This window comes from Pelodiscus sinensis, chromosome 4, assembly GCF_052426305.1.
Source record: "Pelodiscus sinensis isolate ZL-2025 chromosome 4, ASM5242630v1, whole genome shotgun sequence".
In the NCBI taxonomy this organism is placed as follows: domain Eukaryota; kingdom Metazoa; phylum Chordata; order Testudines; family Trionychidae; genus Pelodiscus; species Pelodiscus sinensis.
The window spans coordinates 19,909,988-19,930,594 of record NC_143055.1 but is presented as its reverse complement, the minus strand read 5'-3'; the positions used below and the strand labels follow the sequence as shown (position 1 = coordinate 19,930,594).

Here is a 20,607-nt window from a genome sequence, read left to right as displayed (position 1 = left end):
CATCAGTCTCCAGGCAGTTACCCACTTTAACATCCCCCCCCCCCATCTGCAGGCCTAATTCAGATACATTGATTATGCAGTGTAGACTGCTGTAAAAACTTGTGTTTATAGGTAATCTAAGAAAGCTTCTCTTTACTACCCCAGAGCAGCTCCAATTTTTCTAACTTAAGTTTAAAGCAGAATTTCTCAACTACATTTTATATAAAAAGATGTCACAATTCTGACTTTTATAGCAAAATATATTTAAAAAGCAGGGATGGGTAAATACTGGCTGGCAGGCCACATCTGGTCTGCTACCGTTAGCTTCCAGGTAACCCCAACAACTGTATTTACCTGGATGGCTGCAAGTACCAGCAACTGCAGTTCCCTTTGGGCACAGATCACGTTTCCCAACCCACACTACAGGAAGTGATGTCCTGGTCCACACCACTTTCCTTCAGTCCTGTTACCTGGGAATGGCAATCCACAGTCAACAGGAGCTGCAAGCACTAGTATGTGCAGCCATGCAGCTAAATAAAGTAGCAGTGGCCCCTCAGGAGCTAAACCTGGTGAACCACCACCATGTTATTGCCCATCCCTGCTCTAAAAGAAGAGAGGGAGACCAAGTAGTTAAAAATCTTACATGAATTATAATTAGAGAAATGGTATAAGAATAGCTAAGTAGCTAATTTTTTTGTTTGGGCTTCTGATTTGGAATAAAAGGGGCACAGATGGGCAAGGGAATGAAGGAAGAAGGTAAAAAAAATCATTTGGTCATTTTAATTTTCAAGGGTGCAGAAAATAATTCTCTGCTTGTTAATCTCTGGATAAGGATGCAATTTTTTTTTTGTTATTTTTGGGAAAGAAAGGTCAGACTAATATTAAGTTATTTAAAAAGTAAACTTAAACAACAGACTAACTCTGCTACCCCCCAAAGCTTAAGAAGTAAAGTTACTGATCATGAGCAACAAGTTCTAATTGCCAGAATATTCACAAATGTACATGATGCATTTTGGCAGGATCATATTTTAGACTGCAAGCTAAACTTAATTTCAAAACTACATGCTAGTCTAATGATCAAATAGCTTCAATTTTAAAAATTAAAGAAAATTCAACACAAAAACCTACTCCAGAAGACAATGTATTATAATGTGTGAGGCTCAAGTGTTTGTATTTGAAAAACTGAATCTTTCTTTCAGAAGACTGTGCAATCTGTGTATAAACTGCAAAATACTGTAATACTCATCTGTCAACAAAATATTTGAAATATATCAAAGGCAGGCCATGATGAATGAGCCAATGACATATTTGAAGATTTTAAAAAGGAAATGAAATTTGAGTTCAAGAAAAGAGTCATAAAAGTTAACTTGTGAAAAAAATTATTTGTCACTCACATAGCACAACTCCCACCCTATTCCCTTACAAAAATGGAAAAAAGCCTTTCCTGGAAAAATAAACTCACCTTTTGGCAGCAATATGTTTGAACATAAGTGTGATAGATATGCCATTTTTTTGCAGTATCCCTGAGATACCTTACTGAATTAAGTTTATGTACTGTGGGGGCCAGTATATTAAATGACTGGTATATGTGTTATCATGGACGAAGAACATATACAATCTCTGGAGTAGGGAGATGTGAGACCTGGGGACTATGTTATACAATGTGCCAGGCAATAATGGACTTTTGGAACTAAAAAGTATTAAGTGGTTTTCCTGGAGACTTATCTAAGGCAACAGCTCTCAACTACGGATCCAAGGTCCGCCTGAGGGTTCGTGAGCAGGGAGTTTAGGGCAGAAAACCTATGTCCTGCTGCACGGAACCCCACCACTCATGTGAACCCTGAGCAACATACCTTTGTGGTATCTCCCTGTGACATGGGACTTGGGGCACCTGCCCTGCTTGCTACCCCCTAACACTATCCTTGCTTTTATATGCAGAAAAACAGTTGCCATAGCATAGCTGGGCTGTAGAATTTTTATTGCATGCTGGGGGGCTCTTAGACAAAGAGCTTATCTAAAGGAGATGAATGAAAATTCCTGGTTATACAAAACTCAGACTTAGGAAGCCACACTCTTAGGAAGTGAACTATTGTTTACTAATCACCTGTTCCATGAGGCCAAAATCAAATGCCCAAGCAGTATTCAGGAAAGACGGAACTATTCACAGTAGCTCTTGTTCTGAATCTGAGACAGTTATGAAATTGTAATGATGGGGATAAACGCAGTTGTGGGTTTTGAAAAACTGACTCCTACCAGAATCTGATGTTGGAATTGCAGTAACCTCTGGTAAACTTTTTTGCATGCATTTAGTTCTTTTTTTTTTAAATGTGTGTTCTTTGTAATGGTGTCATCTTAAGTATAAAATGTGCTTGCATAGAAAGAGCTGCACACTAACTTGTAACTATAGCAATTACGCTGTTAATAGTTTGCAGTTGCCCTGAACTATCACAATAAATACCTAAAAACAGTAGCTTGACACAGAAGTTCCTCTCAAGTCATAACATCTGCACTGCTAGTTCTATAATATCATGTAATAAAATGTTGGGATTGTTACAAATGTAATGATTTTATTGTAGGTAAAACAGATGCCTTCCTAATGGGCAGTAATATGACATACAACAAGCTGAAATTACTTCCAACTTATAAAGGGAAAAGGAAGGGTCCTAGAGACAGACAACATAAAACTGATATTTTCCTACTGTTGGAGATACTAACTTAGGTAAATTAGAGCTTGTAACAGTGACAGTAATGTTATTTAAATTGAGTATTTGAAACGGACAAGTTTTTGCTAATGCATATGCACCATTTTTTAATGGAAAACTATTTTTCCAAAAGGGGTTTAAATTTAGTCATGGAATGAAATATATAAATTAGGAATTTAAATAGCAGAGTCATTGATAAGGTATTGTATGTGGCACCAATAAGTATTTAATGAATCCCAGGGGAGAACTTCTACTTCCTAGGTAGATTTTATTACAACTCAAAAAACCCCTCACTTGTTTTTGTTTTCAGTCAGGATCTAAGACTGTTCTTAGTTTACTAAGTCTAAATTGGACATTAAGCAATGCTTCTTAAACTGGATTTTTGAGAATAAAGACAAAAAAAGTTTAGAAGTTTGGGCTTGATGTATTAACTTGAACAAACCTGTCCTAGTTTATAGCCCATGTTTCCCATTTCTCGCTCAGTATTGATCTGCAGTAAAAGTTTTTCATGGCTGATAAGACCACCTAAAATAAAAAGACAAAGGACTTTTTAAACAAATGCCCAATAAACCTGAAAACTACTTTTTTCTACATTTGTTCAGAATAGTGTATATGGTAATTCCTGAAAAATGTTTTTCTATCACATATAAGAAAAGTTACTTTATTCAGCAAGCAGCCATCATTTCATTCACTGAAGGACTGAAGAACTATCAGTATAAATGACCATTGCACACATACCTGTGGTAGCAGGAGAAAGTGAAGGAACAGGGTCCCACGCTTGATAAAAATGGTGAGTGGCAATATTATCTCTCTTAGATATCATTGCTTGGATTTCTTGTTCCACAATTCCTCTGATAACACTTAACTTCCTCCCAAACCTAAAAGCTCAGAAGAAAGCATATTAACAGTTTAAGACGATGTTTTACCCAACATTTGCCTATAACACCAAGTATGAAAACTGTCAAGTTACTATTCTAGCTGCATATTAACTTACTTAGCTGTTTTAAACAAATCTGAAATTTTGCCCAAGCTTAGGACTCCTTCCACACTTAGCTTAAAAAAAAAAATCAACAGCTCTCATCTGGCCACTGCTTTGCAAACAAGAGATTTAACTAGATTTAAAAGGAAATGTACTCAGGTTAGTGTTTCACTTTGGGGTTTACAAAAATATAACAGACACATTTACATTATACATCATATTAATAGATGAAGTTACCATATGCATAACGCTGTATTCAAGCTTGTCAATATAAATTTGCATGCTTTCAGAACAGGTGAAATAATACCTTGTATCCAGAACTTTTAAAGCTTTATTACGAGGCTGCTGTTCCAAGCAACTAACAGCTGGATTGCCTGCAACTGGTATTGTCATTGCACTCAGCACCAAGGAGGTTATGGCTTGTACTGCAAGAACATTAATTTGGGTCCTCTCTGTGTCTTCCTGTGAAGTGAACATACTGTATTTGAAAATGAAAATTCTTAAAGATCCATCAAAACCAATGTAATATACCTCTTGATGTTACGGATGCTCTCTCAATAACTACAGGGGAAAGTAACACAAGGACTGTGGCAACTTTCCTTGTGAGCGTAGATTTTTTTCCTGACTAAAAATCTGTCAATCTCTTTATGTCATAGTTTGTATGGCTTCGCATGCTCTTTGGGAACTAAACATAATTAAAATGATTTAACCTACAATCTGATGATAGATTTTTATATTTTTTAATATTTACAGAGCTATCCACCAACTTTCACATTGTGGCTAAATTCAGATGGATCCATTCCCAAGTTTTTGTGACCACATTGTATATATTGATTAAACTGCAACAATATAATTTATCATAACCAGGTGATATACATACATTTATGCTCTTAAAGTCAATAATTACTTGTGATAAATATGAACTGTCAGAAATAGACTTGTCAAACCTTATTGAATTGTGTAAAATCTTAGGGCACATCTAAACTACATTCCTCTTTCAAAAGCCGATGAAGCCGGTAAATGAAGCCGATCAAAAAAGGTCCAGTTGGGGAAAACCCCACTTGTGGAAGATGTCCAAGGCTACATCCGCTCTGAGGGACCATTCATGCCCCTTGAAACACCTGCTGAGATAGTCTGCCAGCACGTTCTGCACCCTGGGAAGGTTAGAGGCCACCAGGTAAATGGTGTGGGTAATGCACAATTCCCACAGGAAAAAGATACTCCCGGCACAGAAGATCGGAGCCTGTTCCCCCTGCCTGTTTATATAGAATATTGCTGTTGTGATGCTGAAATGCACCTGTTTCAAAGTCGTGGCAGGAAAGCACAAAAAGTGAAGCTCTCTGGCATTGATATGCTGGGCCAAATCTGCAGGGGACCACATACCTTGAGCCTGTAGTTCCTCATCCTGTGTGAGACATCCATCACCAACTGGATGGACTGGGAAGGGTTGCTGAACGGCATCCCCACACAGACCACCTCCTCCTGCAGCCACCAGTCAAGGGACCTCAGCACATCCTTGGGCATCATCACCACCATATCCATAGGTTGAAAAGCCAGGTTATGAACCTGCTCAGCCACAGCTGGAGCAGGTGAAGCCTGAGGCTAGCATGCCACACCACATATGTAATGTTGTTGCCATGCAGACCTTCAAAGGTTCAGTCTGGGGTCTTGAGGCTTATTAGAAGGGCCTGTCACTGAGTTGGAAGAGGAACGGAGCAGCTGCCTGAGATTTCTGTTGTTCTTCTGCCCTCTCCATTTAGAAAAGTCGGACACATTGCCCTGCTGGAATGGGCTAGAGAAGGCCCTAGGAATGCCTCTGCAGGGCTGAGGTGTGGATCCCTAGGGTTTTAGGATTGCCCTAGAGTCCTTCAGCCTATGTAGGCTGGTGTCACTGCGTTCTGAGACGAGACCCGCACCCTCGAATGGCAGATCCTAGATAGAGTTCTGGACCTCTGGCAGAATACCAGAAACCTGCAGCCAGATACTCCACTGCAGAACCAGCCCAGTCGCCATGGTATGAGACGCTGTGTCTGCAGCATCCAAGGCAGCCTGTAGAGCTGCTTGGGACACAACCTTGCCCTCTTCAGACAGGGCCTTGTACTCCTACCTGGAGTCTTGGGGAAGCAGCTCTTTAAATCTGTCCATTGCTGATCAGGAATTAAAGGCATACCTGCTCAGGGGCACCTGCTGATTGGCAATCCTGAGCAGAAGAACCCCCGAAGCGTAAGCTTTGTGACCCAGAAGGTCCAACTTTTTGGCCTCCTTGTTTTTAGGCATAGGCAGGCTGACCCTGGTGCTCCCACTGGTTGGCCGCTAGTACATGATCAACCCTGGCAGAGGGTGTGAGAAGAGGTACTTGTGTCCTACCGGAGGGATGAAATACCTCTGCTCTGCCTTCTTCTCAGTAAGGGGAATGGAGGCAGGCATCTGCCAAAGGTTTTTCCAGGACCACTTGAGACAGAATTTCTGCATTAAAGATTTCCACTGTCAGGTCAGAATCCTGACACCCGCTCACACTGCACCCCCAGACTGCATGCCAACCTCTTCGGCAGGTCCTGGTGGATCCAGGAATCCATTGACAGCATGGAGAAGCCAAGCCAAGGGCCTCGTCCAGGGAGAAGTATTCCCATGTTGCAGAGTCTCAGGCGTCAGATCACCCGCAAGAGCATAAGGATAGTGCTGGGTGATCTGGAGGACTCTGGTCCCCAACAATGTTCCCTCTAATCTGCATGACAACAGCGCTTCACAGGTGATTAATCAGCTCCACCCAGTCAGTCAACTCCATGCATGGAACCTTGAGCCTCTGACTTGGCAGGGCTGATTAATCACCTGTGCTGCTGCACAGCTTAGAGGGAACATTGGTCCCCAAACCCTCCCAGTGAGGGTCTTGGGGGATTCCCTTTGGATGGAGCGTGCCTGGTCCAGTGCCAGCAATCAAGGCTGTGGTGTAACCAAAGTCAGCACCTGAGGCCCCAAGTATGAAGAGCCAACAGCAGAAAAGGGGCTTCCCTGGTAGGCTCATCGGATCCAAAAAGGCCACTGGCCCAGGTGCTGCCACTGCGGTAGCCAAGTATGCTTCACTGACTTCCCTGAAACACATTGGTGGATTGAGTGGTGTATGGAGCAGGAACAGTGCCGAGACCAGTACCAGTGCAGAGAATGGGAGCAGTGCTAGAAACAAGAGTGGGAGACCATGGCCCTGGTCCAGACAGATTCAATGCTGGAGTCTGAGGAATAATCAGATTCCGACCATGGTGGTGCCGAGGATGGGTACAGGAATCAGTGCCAAGAAGTATGGTGGACCATAGCCACCAGCTTGCCCTGGTGCCGAACAGGTGATGGTGACAGCAGGTGCTCCAATACCGCAGGCAGTGCCACTGGGATGGGGGTGCTCAATGCCGTGCTTTCCTGGGAGGCATGGGAAGTGGTTGCCACCAGCCCTGGTGCAGGAGCTGGCAGAGGCATTGCTAGGTGCAGCACAGAACCCAGCGCTATTACTGAGATCATAGTCAGTGTGAGCCTTGAAATACGCTGGGTGGACTCCAATGTAGGTGCCTCAGTGTGGATGAGAGACTGCTCTTCCATTCGATGCGCCGGTGCTGATGGCAAGGCCGGGGAGAAGGCAAGCACTATCAACTCCCTTGCCACCTCAAAGGTGTTCAGGGTTGAAGGCCGGACCACCATTAAACGATCCTCCTCGGGACTATGATCTCGTGCTCGACTGACCTCGAGATGATCCAGGAGCAGCAGGCGTAGGTAGGCGGGTCCGAGTGCCCCAAAACTAGGGGTTTACCTTCAACATGTGCCTCTGTCCACCCTCTTCTTCTTTTGAGGCACCAAAGAGACTGGGAACAGTGCTGGGCGGCAGGGCGTCTCGATACTTAAGTACTGGCTGACCCTGGTGCCTCCCACACTGAAGACGGTGCATCTGGTGTGAAGTGGAGCACCAACTCCACTGGGAGTATCTTCAGGCACGAATCTCTCTTGCGCCAAGTCGGGCGCTGGCAAATCTTACAAGTTATGGAGATCTGAGCCGCACTCAAGCGCTTCAGGCATGAATCATGAGAGTCCCCGCAGGGCATAGGCTTAAGGCAGTCCCCACAGGGCTTAAAGACTTGGGGTCCTGGTATGCCCCGGGGAAGGGGTGAGAAGAGGATACAAGTGAACCCCGACTCAACAGAAACTCTAACTAAAAAAAACAAACGCAAAAAACTTCAAAGGAACAGCTAAAACTGGGAACTTGAAAATAAAGAACTCAAACAAGGTGCTAACTAGCTGCAGATACTACTGATATCACACTTGCAAGTAAGTGAGATAGGAGCTCCAACAACATGGGTGGCAAGAAGGAACTGAGGGGGGTGGAGACCCAGCAAGGATATATATGTGCTGGTATAGCAGCACCACTCCAAGGGCTCCCCTGCTAGCCTGACAGGTAACTGCTAAGGGAAAACTCTCAAGACAATCCATGCATGCAGAGCGCACACTCATACATGGAATCGACATGAGCAATCACTTGAAGAAGAATGGTACATGCCTGGAATGGGACTGCTTCCCATGAAACCAAATAGAAAAAACAGAATCACCAGGTACATGAGAGGTCCAAGACTACCCCAATCCGAGCCTCCCACCCCTCCAAGCACCCTTTAAGGAGAAAAGGTGGCCTTATGGGGACATTGCTGGCTGTTCCCCTACATCAAGGAGCGAGGGGAAAGTGCACAGTTTTCTGCATTCCCCAAACAGAGTGAAGAGCGCTGTGGGCAGACAAACCTGGAACTGCCCCAGACGAGGGACATGTACCATCTCCCCTGGCTGTGCCTGCTGAAACTGCAGTGACCCTGGAAAGGTTTCTCTCCCCTGTCTCCAAGCTGCTGTGGTGAGTGGGCTGGGCACACTGTATTCTGAACCCTTCGACCTCACTCCCACCCATAGCAATGGTTTAATTGAAGCATGTATGTTTTCATTCTAATTTTCAAAAAAATCCCCCAAAATTAATTGAGTTTAGGACTTGAGCAATCTTCTAGTGCTACATAATTGTATTGCACTGAATGGCTTTACCTCTTGTTGATTTTCTTCTTGGTCCATTACAATTGGTTGAGTTACAAGCACTCCAAGCAGAGTGGCCCAGGTCTCTTCAAATTGGGTACGGCTAGTCCATCCTAGGAACATATTCAAAGGTAGAAGGCCATTTACTACTATAGTGTAAAAGCTAGCTTTTTTTAAAGAAATGTAGAACAGCATTTTAAAATGAGATGGTAATTTCTAACAATGTAATTTCACACTGGTGCCAATCAATTTTTTTTTATAACTGTTGCAACCTAAGTTCCTCCAATTCTATTTGAATACCTAACCTGAATTATGAAAACCCCCAATTAAACACCCTATTCAAAATTGTTTTTCAGACACAAATTTTAGTTTTCAATTTTTTAGTTTAAAAGCAATAAAACCACAATGGACAAAAATTCGAGAACATGGTTTTCATATTACATGCATACTAAAACATCCAAAATTCCCTTTTTTGTAGGGTAGAAATGCATAGTGTTCCAAATGACCATAAATATAGCTAACATTTAGTGTAAGCTCATTCCTAGAAAGAAGAGGATTCATTTGGAGCCTTTAAAAATACAATTAAAAAACCACAAAAGTATTCCAACTAGATCCCTGACTATTAAAGCTTACATGTATATAAAATATGAGAACATTGTTTAGACACCGCATACAGAGTGTTCAGCAGGATACAGACTTACATCATTTATTAAGTTTGCCAGAAAAGAGAGAAACATGTTTCCTTACAAGAGAAATAATAGCTAGAGAGCCAGAAGCCTAAAAGTGAGTTCCCTTGCTGGGCCATAGAGAAGGAAGACAGACGCAGCTGCCACAAATTGTGAACTGCTATATCAGCAGTGTGGGTGTGTAGCAGATAAAAACCAACAGATCCTTTAATACAATACAATGCATGTTATTGGCAATGCCAAAAAGTTAAAGCCCCTTATTGCTAAAATTTCATATTATAATTCTGAGCTGAATTTAGTGCTAATTAAATTATAGTAATTTATTCCTGCTCTACAATATGCACTCTCTCTCACTTCTACACAGAGATTGAAAATTCATGATGCCATCTACATGTTTTGTTAGTCTTTAAAGTGCTACCAGACTATTTATTGTTTTTTAAGTTTATCCTGTACCCCCATGAAGCTTCAAAATTGAATTGTTTGGGTGTTTTTTCATAGCACTGACATAGATGCATGTGCGCGTGCACACAGCCTCCAACCCAATTAGAAAAAGACCAGTGCATTCATTTTTATCTGGGCATTAAGCCATATTTGAACCCTGCTCACCAGAAGAGAAAGATGAAATCACTTGCATAATCATAGGCTATATTGGTTTAGTTTAATCTCTGAGTAAGATTTTCCTATTTTATTTTGAGAAGAAATCAGATATTGTACTTCATTTTTGCTTTTAAAATTAAACTTAGTTTATTTGAAGCATATATACACAAATTTTGTTTATCTTACACAAGGTAAAGTGTAAGACACCCCATTAAAAATGTCCTGACATTTCCGCAAATTTCTGTGTGTCCTCCAACACATTTGGGTAAACAGTAACAGTCTATGCTTTATCACAAACAAAAGTTGTTCCCTAATCTATGGTCTAAACGAGGGCTACTCAACATGTGGTCCGCTGCCCATTTGTTTGCAGCCCGTAGTGCAGTTTTGGTTTACAGAGGACTCAACACGCGACCCTGCGGGTGGGAGCCAAAACAAAAAAGCAGTCAATATAATGGTCTTCTGTTGATATGTGTTTTAGTAGTTAAATTCCTGGACTGTCTTTGCTCATTAAAAGTACTGTCATGGGGTGGAAATCGAGTAAATATTACATTTTATGAATAGCAGCAGAACTGACTTAAATAGGGCCTGTGTGTTGTGTAGTCTTTCCTTAATCTTCGTATTCATACCCATCAGTGTGAAAATCTATTTGCATATTTGCATGTACATGCAACCACACTTAAGTTGAGGCCCTCGGCATGTGCCCTCGGCATTGTGGCCTCCGGGGCTTCCAAAGTTGAGTAGCCCTGTTCTAAACTATGAATTTACATACTTCTGATTGCTAGAAATATAAGCATTCAAAAGAGCTATACAAATGTTGTCTACCTACCCAGTGTATTAATGCGATAGATGAACTCTTTAAAAATTTCTTTTTCCTGAAGAAATTCTACAGGGATTTCTGGAAATGCTGCGCCAAAATCACCTGCAGGTTTTGGTGACCAGCCTAGTTTCCAGACCTGTTGGAATATAAAAAAAGAGTACTAGTTGTAAAGATAACCACACTATGCAAAAATGAATCCGTGAAATTATTCTAAATTCCAACAGTAATTGTGTGTGTTTACTATATATCTGACAATTTTTCACAGTATTTTTTTAAACACAATCTTCTATTAACTCAATGAAAATTGTTCAACTCTGCCAATACTGTAACAAAAATAAGTGAATAATGTTGTTACTAAAGTGTTTAAACTTTTTCTTTTTTACCATTTCTAGTAGCAGTCTTATTATACTTCTTCCTCTTTACTGGAAGTTGCCAGAGAGGAAAACATTTGGTAAATAAAAAAGCCAAGGTTTCTTTTCTACCCCTACATTTCACTTAGAGACCACACACAACACCTCACACCAACCAGCACACCCCTCTCTCTCTCTCTCTCTCCACACTGAACTGAGGTTCAGAAGTTCTTAGATCTTGAATTTGGCCTGCCCAAGTAATAGTGCAAAGTTCTAACACTAGACCAGTGGAAAGAGGCAAAGCCTTGTCATAACCAATTCAGTTACTTGACATTTAAATGATTCCATGTTCTCCTTAAAGTCTGAACTGTGTAATTAATATATTATGCACAAAACCTTTATTTAATAGCCAGAAGCACATCTAGTGTCAGAGGATCCAAAAATCAATGCAACCTTCTTTCCAATAAGGCAGAATTTCAAAACAAGATGTTAAATTTAATAATGGAAATAAGTAAAACATCAAAGTTCCTTGTTTCATATACCAAATTATTAATATATAAAAATTTCACATTATTAATTTGGTTTACACGGGTGCCGACAATGTGCAAGATGCTTTCCAAATATAACACACTCTAAAAGATTTAAAATTATAAATCAAACCATACTCTCCCCCAATCCACCATACAAAATCATATACTTTTACAGTAAGTCCTTTAACTAGCCACTGTAAATTGACAGTACAATGTAAACACTTTGGAGGAAAGGATTTAAAGGAGAGCCTGTGGCCACACAAACCAAATTAAAGGAAGGTTTTCCATATGTAAAGGGTGGCACAAAGAAAGATTATTGTGAAAAGTGAACAAAAAACTTTTAACTCAAGAGAAAAAAAAGTGTTCTCTCAACACTTTCTCCCATCCAGGTTGTGAAACACCAGTATATGCAGATTCAGAAAAAGAGAGTTACTCACCCAGTGCAGTAACGGGGTTCTTAGAGATGTGTCCCCCCACTGGGTGCTAGTGTACCCTCATGCTGTCGACTGGAGATTTTTTAGCAGTGCCCCGCCATGCTGCACATGTGCTGTGGCGCCTCCTCACGTGTTGGTGTCCGTTAGCCCTTCATTCCTTTTCTACCCTGGCCACTGGACCAAGAAGTCTCCAAAGGAGTGGGAAGGAAGGAGTATAGTGGAGCACCCATGGGGACACACATCTCGAAGAACCCCTTACCGCTCAGGGGGAGTAACTCTCTTTTCTTCGAGTGATATCCCCGTGGGTACTCCACTACAAAGCTGTAGTCATATAGTTAAGGTGAGTTTGGAGCCTTGCCACTAACTGAGGATAGCACCGCTTATCCAACAGCCATAGATGGTGTGATGACAAAGGTCAGAGCATAACGTTTTACAAACGTATGGTCAAATGACCAGGTGGCTGCCTTGCAAATGTCCTCCAGAGACACGTTATTGAGGAAAGCCATTGTGGAGGCCACGGCTCTGGTTGAGTGAGCTGTGATGGTATCTGGCGGGTATGGCATAGCATATGTGGATTCAGTACAAGATCCACTTAGAGATTCTCTGGGAAGAGACAGCGTGGCCCTTGGAGCATTCAGCAAAGGACAGGAAGACTCTGGATGGTTTTCTCCATGGTTTCGTCTGAACTGCGTAGAACACAAGTGCTCTGCAGATGTCCAGGAAGTGCCATGTCGCTTGGGATGGATCAGCATGAGGCTTGGGGAAGAACGCAGGTAAGTATCAGTTTGTTAATATGAAAGGGAGATAGGAGCTTCTATAGGAATTTGGGGTGAGGCCAAAGGGTTACTCTGTCTTTGGTGAATATTGTGTAGGAGGAGGGTCTGCTACTAATGCTGCCAACTCCCCCACACTCCTGCTGGAAGTTATGGCTACCAGAAAGGTGACTTTCAGGGAGCAGTGTAGTCAAGCGCAAGTTGATAGAGGCTCAAAGGAAGGTTCGATTAAGCTTTTGAGGACGTCATTCAGGTCCCAGATGGGAACTTAGGCTGTACTGATAGGAAAGTATTCTGGAGATCCATAAAGAATTGTTTCGTGAGCGGGTCTGAAGAGAAAGAATTGCCATCCGCGTTTCAGTGAAAGGCTGCTATTGCTGCTGCATGCACCTTAACCGTATTGAAAGAGAGGCCCGATTCCCTTAATTCTAAAAGGTAGTCCAATATAATGGGAGTGGTGGCAGGAGACACAGGATGACTGCATTTGAGCCATTTGGAGAATCTGGTCCACTTGTAAAGGTAATTTTTTTCTGGTGGACTCGCCTCTATTGTTAATTAATATCGGTTTCACTTGTTCAGAACAGATGTTTTTGGCATTCTAGAGCCATGAAGGAGCCACGCCTGGAGGTGGAGTTTGGCTCAGGATGGAAAATACTGCCGTAATGTTGAGTGAGAAGACTGTGTAGTGGGGGAAAGCTGTATGGATCTGCTACCTCCAATCCGTGCACATAAGGGAACCACATTTGACTTGACCATGCTGGTGCAACGATGATGACGTGGGCTAATTCCATTCTGATCTTGACAATTTTGTGGAGAAAGGGAAGCGGTGGGAATGTGTAAAGAAGAGGTGTGTCCCATTTTAGAGAGAAAGCATCCCTAGAGAACCCTTCCCCACGGCTGCTCTGGAGCAATAAAAGTGGCATTTTTGGTTGGCTCTGGTTTCAAAAAGGTCTAATCCAGCTGTCCCCATCATAGGACACCTCTTTGAAAGCTTGAGTGTCTATCTCCCATTCACGATGATTGTAAAAAATATGGCTGATGGTGTCTGCCATAACACTGAGTACCCCAGGGAGATAGGTGGCTATGTATGAGAGTTGGTGTACAATGTTCCAGTTCCATAATTTCAGCACTTCTGTACAAAGGGAGGGTGACCAGGTTCCACCTTTCCGGTTAATATAGTACATGTAGGTTGTATTGTGTACTACATGGCACAGAAAGTGAAGGCAAGCATAGCACACTGCCCTGAGTTCTAGCAGATTGATGTGGAGCATTTGGTTCTTGAAGGACCATTTGCCTCGGTCATAATGGTAACTGTCAGGGTCGGCTGATGAAATGGCACACCCCACAGGACATTGTGTGGATCCATCCACCATTCCAATGAACTGAAGACACATGGTGGGACAGTGACAGTCTTGGAAAGAGGTTCCTAGAAGGGGTATAAAGTGTGGCCAACCAGGCCTGGGAGCACATAAGCCTCACGTGTAGTCTGGCCAGTCAGACCACAAATGGTGGCAGCCATGTGACCGAGAATTTTGAGGCATTCGCAGACTGTTATAGTGGTGGCAGCGTGTGCCCAAGTTATGAGGTCGTGTGGGGCCTCAAATCTGTGTGTAGGCAGCTACCCTGGCTGTGATGGTATTGATGTGTGCTCCTATAAACACGAGAGTCTGTGTGGGTTGGAGCATGGACTTTTGGTAGTTTATATAAAAGCCAAGTCAGAGTAAAAGATAGGTGGCAGCACTGACCATGTCTAGTGTTTCCTGGAAGGATGTGCCTTTTATAAGGCAGTTGTACAGGTATAGGATTATTATGATTCCCTGACAACATAGGTACATTGTAACAATGTCTAGAGTCTTGGAAAAAACTCTGGGAGATATTAGAGGCCGAAAGGGAGAACTCAATATTGATAGTGATGGTTCCCCACCATAAACTGTAGAAGCCACCTGTGGGCAGGATGTATCATTATATGGAAACATGCATCCTGAAGATCGAAAGTCAAAAGCCAATCCACTTGGTCTAGTGCTGGAATAATTATTGCTAGTGCTACCATCTTGAATCATCAGTATGTGACATACTTGTTGAGCCTTCTTAAAGCTTCTGGAGAACTACGTGGAGTAAAAACAGCTCCCTCGGAAAGCTGTTTGTACTGTCTGTATCGCACCTATTTGCAGAAGGTGGAGGACTCCTGCTGGAGCAGGATCTTGAGAGAGGTGTCCTAAAGAGGGACAGGGAGGAGGGTTCGGGGTGTTCCTGAAGAGGGACAGGGAGGAGGGTTTGGTAAGGGGAATAGAGATGAAGGGGATGGACTTTGATGAACTCTAGCACTGATCAGCCTAATGTCATTAGTGCCCATTGATGTAAAACGGGCCAGCAGCAGTGTGTGAACTGTAGCTGTCCAATTGGTGTTATAACAGTAGCAGGGACATCTTTCTGGCTCCCAACCAAGCCTCCAAATTTGTTGCTTTGATGAGGAAGGTTGAGATGTTGAAAGCTGTTAGTGCTGAGGTCTGCACCGTTGGGGTCTGTTTCTGTCAGAATTCATCTCTCTTTTTTGGTCAGTATGGTTCTCTGGGCCTGTGGTAGGAGGTTTTCCTTGTCCTTTTGTTGGGGGAGTGGTGTAAATGCCCAGAGTCCAAAGGATTGTGAGCGAGTCCTTCATCAACTAAAGGACTTCATCTGTTTTGGCTGCAAATAGAGTTGAAGGGAAGGTGCTCGAATTTCTGCTGGAGGTCTCCGAGTACCCACATGTCTGGAGCCACGATGCCCTTTGCATAATGATAGCTGACGCTGTGATCTGGGCAGCTGTATCGGCCATGTCCATGGCAGATTGCAATGACGTGCGGGAGATGATGTGGCCCTCCTGCATCACATTGAGCAGTATCAGCCTCTTATGCTCCAGGAGGAATTGTAAAAGCTCCCGGAGTTTGGCCAGCATGGCAGTGTAGTTTGCTGCTCTGAGAATCAAGATCACAGAGGAATAGACCTTACGCTCCATAATATCCAACCATTTATGGTCCTCGTCCTGAGGAGTGGACTTCATACTTGGTTGTTTTTTCTTGTGCATGACCGAGTCCACTACTAAGGAATTTGGGAGAGGGTGAGCAAAAAGAAAGTCCATATCCGTGGGACTATAAAGTGTATTTGCAGTCGGCCCTTTTACTGGTGAGAGTAATGAATGCTGGAATTTGCCAGATGTTATCAGTGCGGCCCATAATGGCTTCATCCATCGGGAGGGCAATCCAGGAGGATGTAGGAGGTTGTAGTATGCGCAAGAATTAGTATTTGTCTTTTCTGTACCTCTTACAGGTCACGTTCTTGTGTCAGGGCTACTCCTTTTAAAGCTCCTGGAATTATGTGGAGTCATCGAATGAAGGTGAGGTAGTAAGAATGATGGCCTCGTCCGGCAAAGGAGGAGGAGTTATATAGAGGGGACTTATTCTCCCTTCCTGATAAGGAGTCGTCTAGCTTCATGTGAATGGGTCTGGAGAATTTAGTGCCATGGCTGATGATGTGGGTTCAGGTGACTGAGGTAGTCTTTTTATTGTTGAAGAAGCAGTGTGATGGTACCTATGAAAAGAGCAGGACTCCCAGGGATGCCATTGTCCAGTATAGGGGGTGTGGGATTCAGCCAGTGTTGTAAGTGCCAAGGCTGTGGTAGAGGTGGGTGAGAGCATCTCGAGAGGCAAGACTCCCAAGGCAAATACTGTTGAGTTGGGCTGGAATGCAGTGATCAGAAGCGGTTGTACGATTCAGTGCCAGCTTCACTCGGATAGATCGATGGGACCAATAACTTTGGGGAATGGATGGACCACACCGAGAATCATGGGGATGGTGGTGCTGACAAGCCGCAGACTAAGGTGTACTGTGCTGTGTCCATTCCGGTGGCGGTGCCAAGACTGAGTGTGCGGTACTTGGTGCCACTAGTGCTGTTGAGGACGATGCTTTGGGAGGAGGCATTTCAGTGCGGGGTCTCTTCAGTGCCACATCCGGTGCCAGCTTCAATGTGGTCTTCGACATCGATTTATGTTTGGCGTGTGCTGTGGGTTCCATCGATGCAGCCGGTTTTTGTCTGGGCTCAGAATGAGCCCTCAGGCGTGAGGGAAAAAATGAGATCAGGTATGAACAGTGAAGAAAATAAATTTTCTGGAGGGGCAGGGGGGGAGGTAGTAGGATGGGAGGGATTCAAAACTTGGAAAGGAAAGTAAAACTGAGGAGAACTGGGTTTTTTTGTTTTTTTTTAAAGGGGTGAGAGAATGGAGCTATGTCTGCAGCTGAGGACAGTAGAGAAGTAACTAAGCACGTGCCTAACGGACACCAATGTCACGAGGACGCGCCATCGCGCATGTGCGGCAGGGCACTGCTAGAAAAATCTTGGGTCACCAGCATGAGGACACACCAGCACACAGAGTGGAGCACCCCCAGGGACATCACTCAAAGAGGAACAATCTCCCTCAAAATATCTAAAAATACTTATTCTGAGTTGCATTATTAATCAAAGGATCTTAAAGTCTTTTAAAATTATTAAGAAATCTTGCAATAATTCTGAAGTATTTCTGTAGCTATTTTACAGGAGATATTAGCTATGCACAGGAAGTGCTAAATATATTGCTCACTGTCACAGTTAGTCAGCAGCAAATGTATCCCACCAGTCCTGATTTGTTACTACTAGAAGGAACTATTTCAAACAATGTCATGGAATTCTAAAAGGATCCCACAATTCTAACCAAACCATTCACTTCAAAGAAGACATTCAAATTTGAAAATACTTTTAAGTGAGGCAGGCACTAGAAATCACGCACTATTAAAAAAAATGATAAAAATGGACAACCAAATGTGAGAGCAAAGAATGAAGTTTTAGCAAAATATTATATTCATTTTATCAAAAAACTAGCCAATATTTTTCATCTGCTAAGGAAACAAACCATAATGCACCTACCAAAGGAGGTACTCTTGTATAGCTGTTTACTAGAGGCAGCCTACCCAAGCTGATGATGATGTTCTTAAGCAAAGAAGTGAGAAATGCTGGGATACTGTTGTTCCTCTTATGTCCCAGAGCCAAGACAGTTTGTAAGCACTCCACCATCTCAGCCACCATTTCACAAGCTGCTGTAATACATTTCATTTCTGAGTTGAGAGAAATACAAAGACAAAGAAGTTTAAGTGTTATTCTGAATATTCACAAAATGCATACAGATGTGAAGATAAGAGCACACAAAAACTCTAATAAGAATAGGTCTATTTCTACCAACTAAAGTGGTGCCTCAACGTCAGCTAAGCTGTATTATCACTAAGTCCTTCTCCCACACCCAAATTTGTACTCATACCCGATGCGGTGCAGAGGATGAAGTCTAAAAATGTTAAAGGTGGCACCCTTCAAATGACAAGCTAAGTGTTTTTACACTATTAATAGTTTTTACACAAATTAATAGTTTTAAAGATGCAGCTTAAGGTTCTCATAACACTTTTCATAGAGATTTCCATTAACACAAATTAAATCTGCATAGTGCCAGGCCAGGGGCAGATAACAGTTTTGCGGGGCCCAGGGCAGCATAATCTTGCAGGGCCCCCTTTGCCACGGCGCATGCGCGGGGCTTTTTAAAGCATGAGGCCCAGGGCGGCTGCCCCGCTCGCCCTGCCGTATATCCGCCCCTGTGCCAGGCTAATCAATACAATACTACAAATGGCAGCTGGGGTCAGAATTGTATAGCTTAGAAATCCCTGGTCCTGAAGGACTGAGATCGCTGGCTGGACCAGCGGAGGTCAATTTTCAGCTCCTCTGCTCATCAACTCCAGGTTCTCTCCTGTGGTCCCTCAGGACCCAGCTGGGCTCCCTGGCACTGCCATTGGGCTCAGTTGCCAGCCCTGGACCACCAAGCCCTTATGCCCTGGCACCATGACTGGGCCCTGGGTTAGTCTTAGGCTCCACAGCCTGCTCTGGGCTCTCATATGTCTGGAACTCGGATCCAGTAACATCCTTCCAGAACAAAGATGTTGCCAGACCAGAGTGTCCCAGACCAGAGAGTTTCAACCTGTAGAGCCGTATTTCTCAACCAGTGGTATGAGTACCCTAAGGGGTATTTGAGAGAAATCTTTGGGGGGGGAGGGGGGGAGAGGAAGGGTACATCAACACAACTGAAATTTGGAGAAAACAGTATTTTTGTCTTAAGTTTTACAATGCTTTATTATTTCTGTACTTTATACAAAAATTTCATCGCCTGCCCTGCTACAATTAAGTTGTTTAAACAAATGTGTTGAAATGGTAAGAAAAAAATGTGTGTCTGAAAACTGTAGGTACTGGGGGTACTTTTTTTTTTTTTTTTTTTTTAAAAGGAAGTACTTTATATAAAAAAAGGTTCAGGAAAAAAAGGTTCAGAAACACTGCTGTAGAGAAATCCCAACTTCTTAACAGTGATACAAGCTTAACCACATGTTACCAAGAGTGAGAATTATTTGATAACCCTCAATTTTCTCTTGATTTAAAGTGGTAAAGAGGAAAATCTGGCAACTTTTCAACAAATTATGTAAAACTGCATATAAAGTAGAATTTCACTGTTTACTTACTTTGAGCATTTGAATCAACTTCATCCTCACTGACCCCTTTTGAAGTATTCTTTTTCCTTTCTGGACAAAGAAGCTGGTTTCCAGGTTCAATCGCAACTACATTAGATAAATACAGAGAACATTTTAAAAAGCCTATTGCAATTGTATTTCTCAATTTTAATCCTTTCCTAAAATTCACAATTATGCCAAAGTAGCACGCACTTGTATTGGCAAGATATCTGGCAAATTCAAAAAGTAAAAAAATATTTTCCATAGTAGAAATATATTTGTATACATCTGGTAAAGACAAAAATTCAAAGGACTGTTAAAATTCTGCATTTCTTCAAGATTCTTGGCATAGGATCAGAAGCATCTCCCATATTTGTGCAAATTGAACTCACCTGCTTCTATTATAAATCTGACACAATTAATTAGGGAACAAGCCTGTGTCACATACACCGCAGAAGCCAGCAAATTCCAGAGACCAGGATGTTGTAATGTTAGGCAGCAGCATTCCAAAACAGCTTGAAGATCTATACTTAGTGGAATCTGTTCATGTATTAAATGCCATGACAGTGCCTGCACAAGAAAAAGAAATATCAAATTGTCCTCTTATACAAATATATGGGCTCAAATTATTTTTATACAAATAATTACATATATTTACAGCTGCCAAGACTAGTAGGATTAATTTTTCTTATTACAGTATATTAGCATATTGATAGTTCAAAAAGTTCCAACCAGAAAAATAAGTTAAGCACTATACTGAGCAAACAACCACATTTATTCATCTTCCCAACAAGTCATACAGTGCCACTCTTCAAAATGCCAAGACCTCCCTGTCCTTACTATCTGCAAAAAGTCTTCCTTGGAGGGAAAAAAAGGCATTTTTTCTTGTTCCATATGCTCTGCTCAATTCCACCTGATGTGTATTCTATACTTAGACACAAAAGAGTAACCACTGAATGAACTAAACAACAGGCCTTGTCTCTCACAACCCGAGCATCAATCTAACCTAAGTGACTTCAACTACCTAAATAGCTGAAGTCAATGTACTTACTGCGGTGTCTTGTGCATAGTGAGGGTGCATGGTGAGGTTGACAAGGGCTGCTCTCCCATTGATGCCGGCAACTTCTCGTCCTGGTGCAGTACCAGCATCAATGGGAGAGCGCACAGA

The 20,607-nt window shown here is 42.6% G+C and overlaps 1 protein-coding gene across 6 annotated transcripts in view; it reads right to left on the bottom strand.

The window, feature by feature from the left end:
• Positions 1–20,607, bottom strand: part of HTT (huntingtin) — a 209,688-nt gene that overhangs the window by 45,372 nt on the left and 143,709 nt on the right. For all 6 annotated transcript variants that reach the window (XM_075930825.2, XM_075930827.2, XM_075930826.2 and 3 more), the window contains 8 exons: positions 19,832–20,009; positions 19,452–19,547; positions 17,827–18,014; positions 10,813–10,939; positions 8,716–8,816; positions 3,968–4,122; positions 3,420–3,559; positions 3,124–3,206 (listed from right to left, as the gene is read on the bottom strand). In XM_075930825.2, the coding sequence (XP_075786940.2) occupies positions 3,124–3,206; positions 3,420–3,559; positions 3,968–4,122; positions 8,716–8,816; positions 10,813–10,939; positions 17,827–18,014; positions 19,452–19,547; positions 19,832–20,009 (1,068 nt within the window). The remainder of the gene's footprint in view (positions 1–3,123; positions 3,207–3,419; positions 3,560–3,967; positions 4,123–8,715; positions 8,817–10,812; positions 10,940–17,826; positions 18,015–19,451; positions 19,548–19,831; positions 20,010–20,607) is intronic.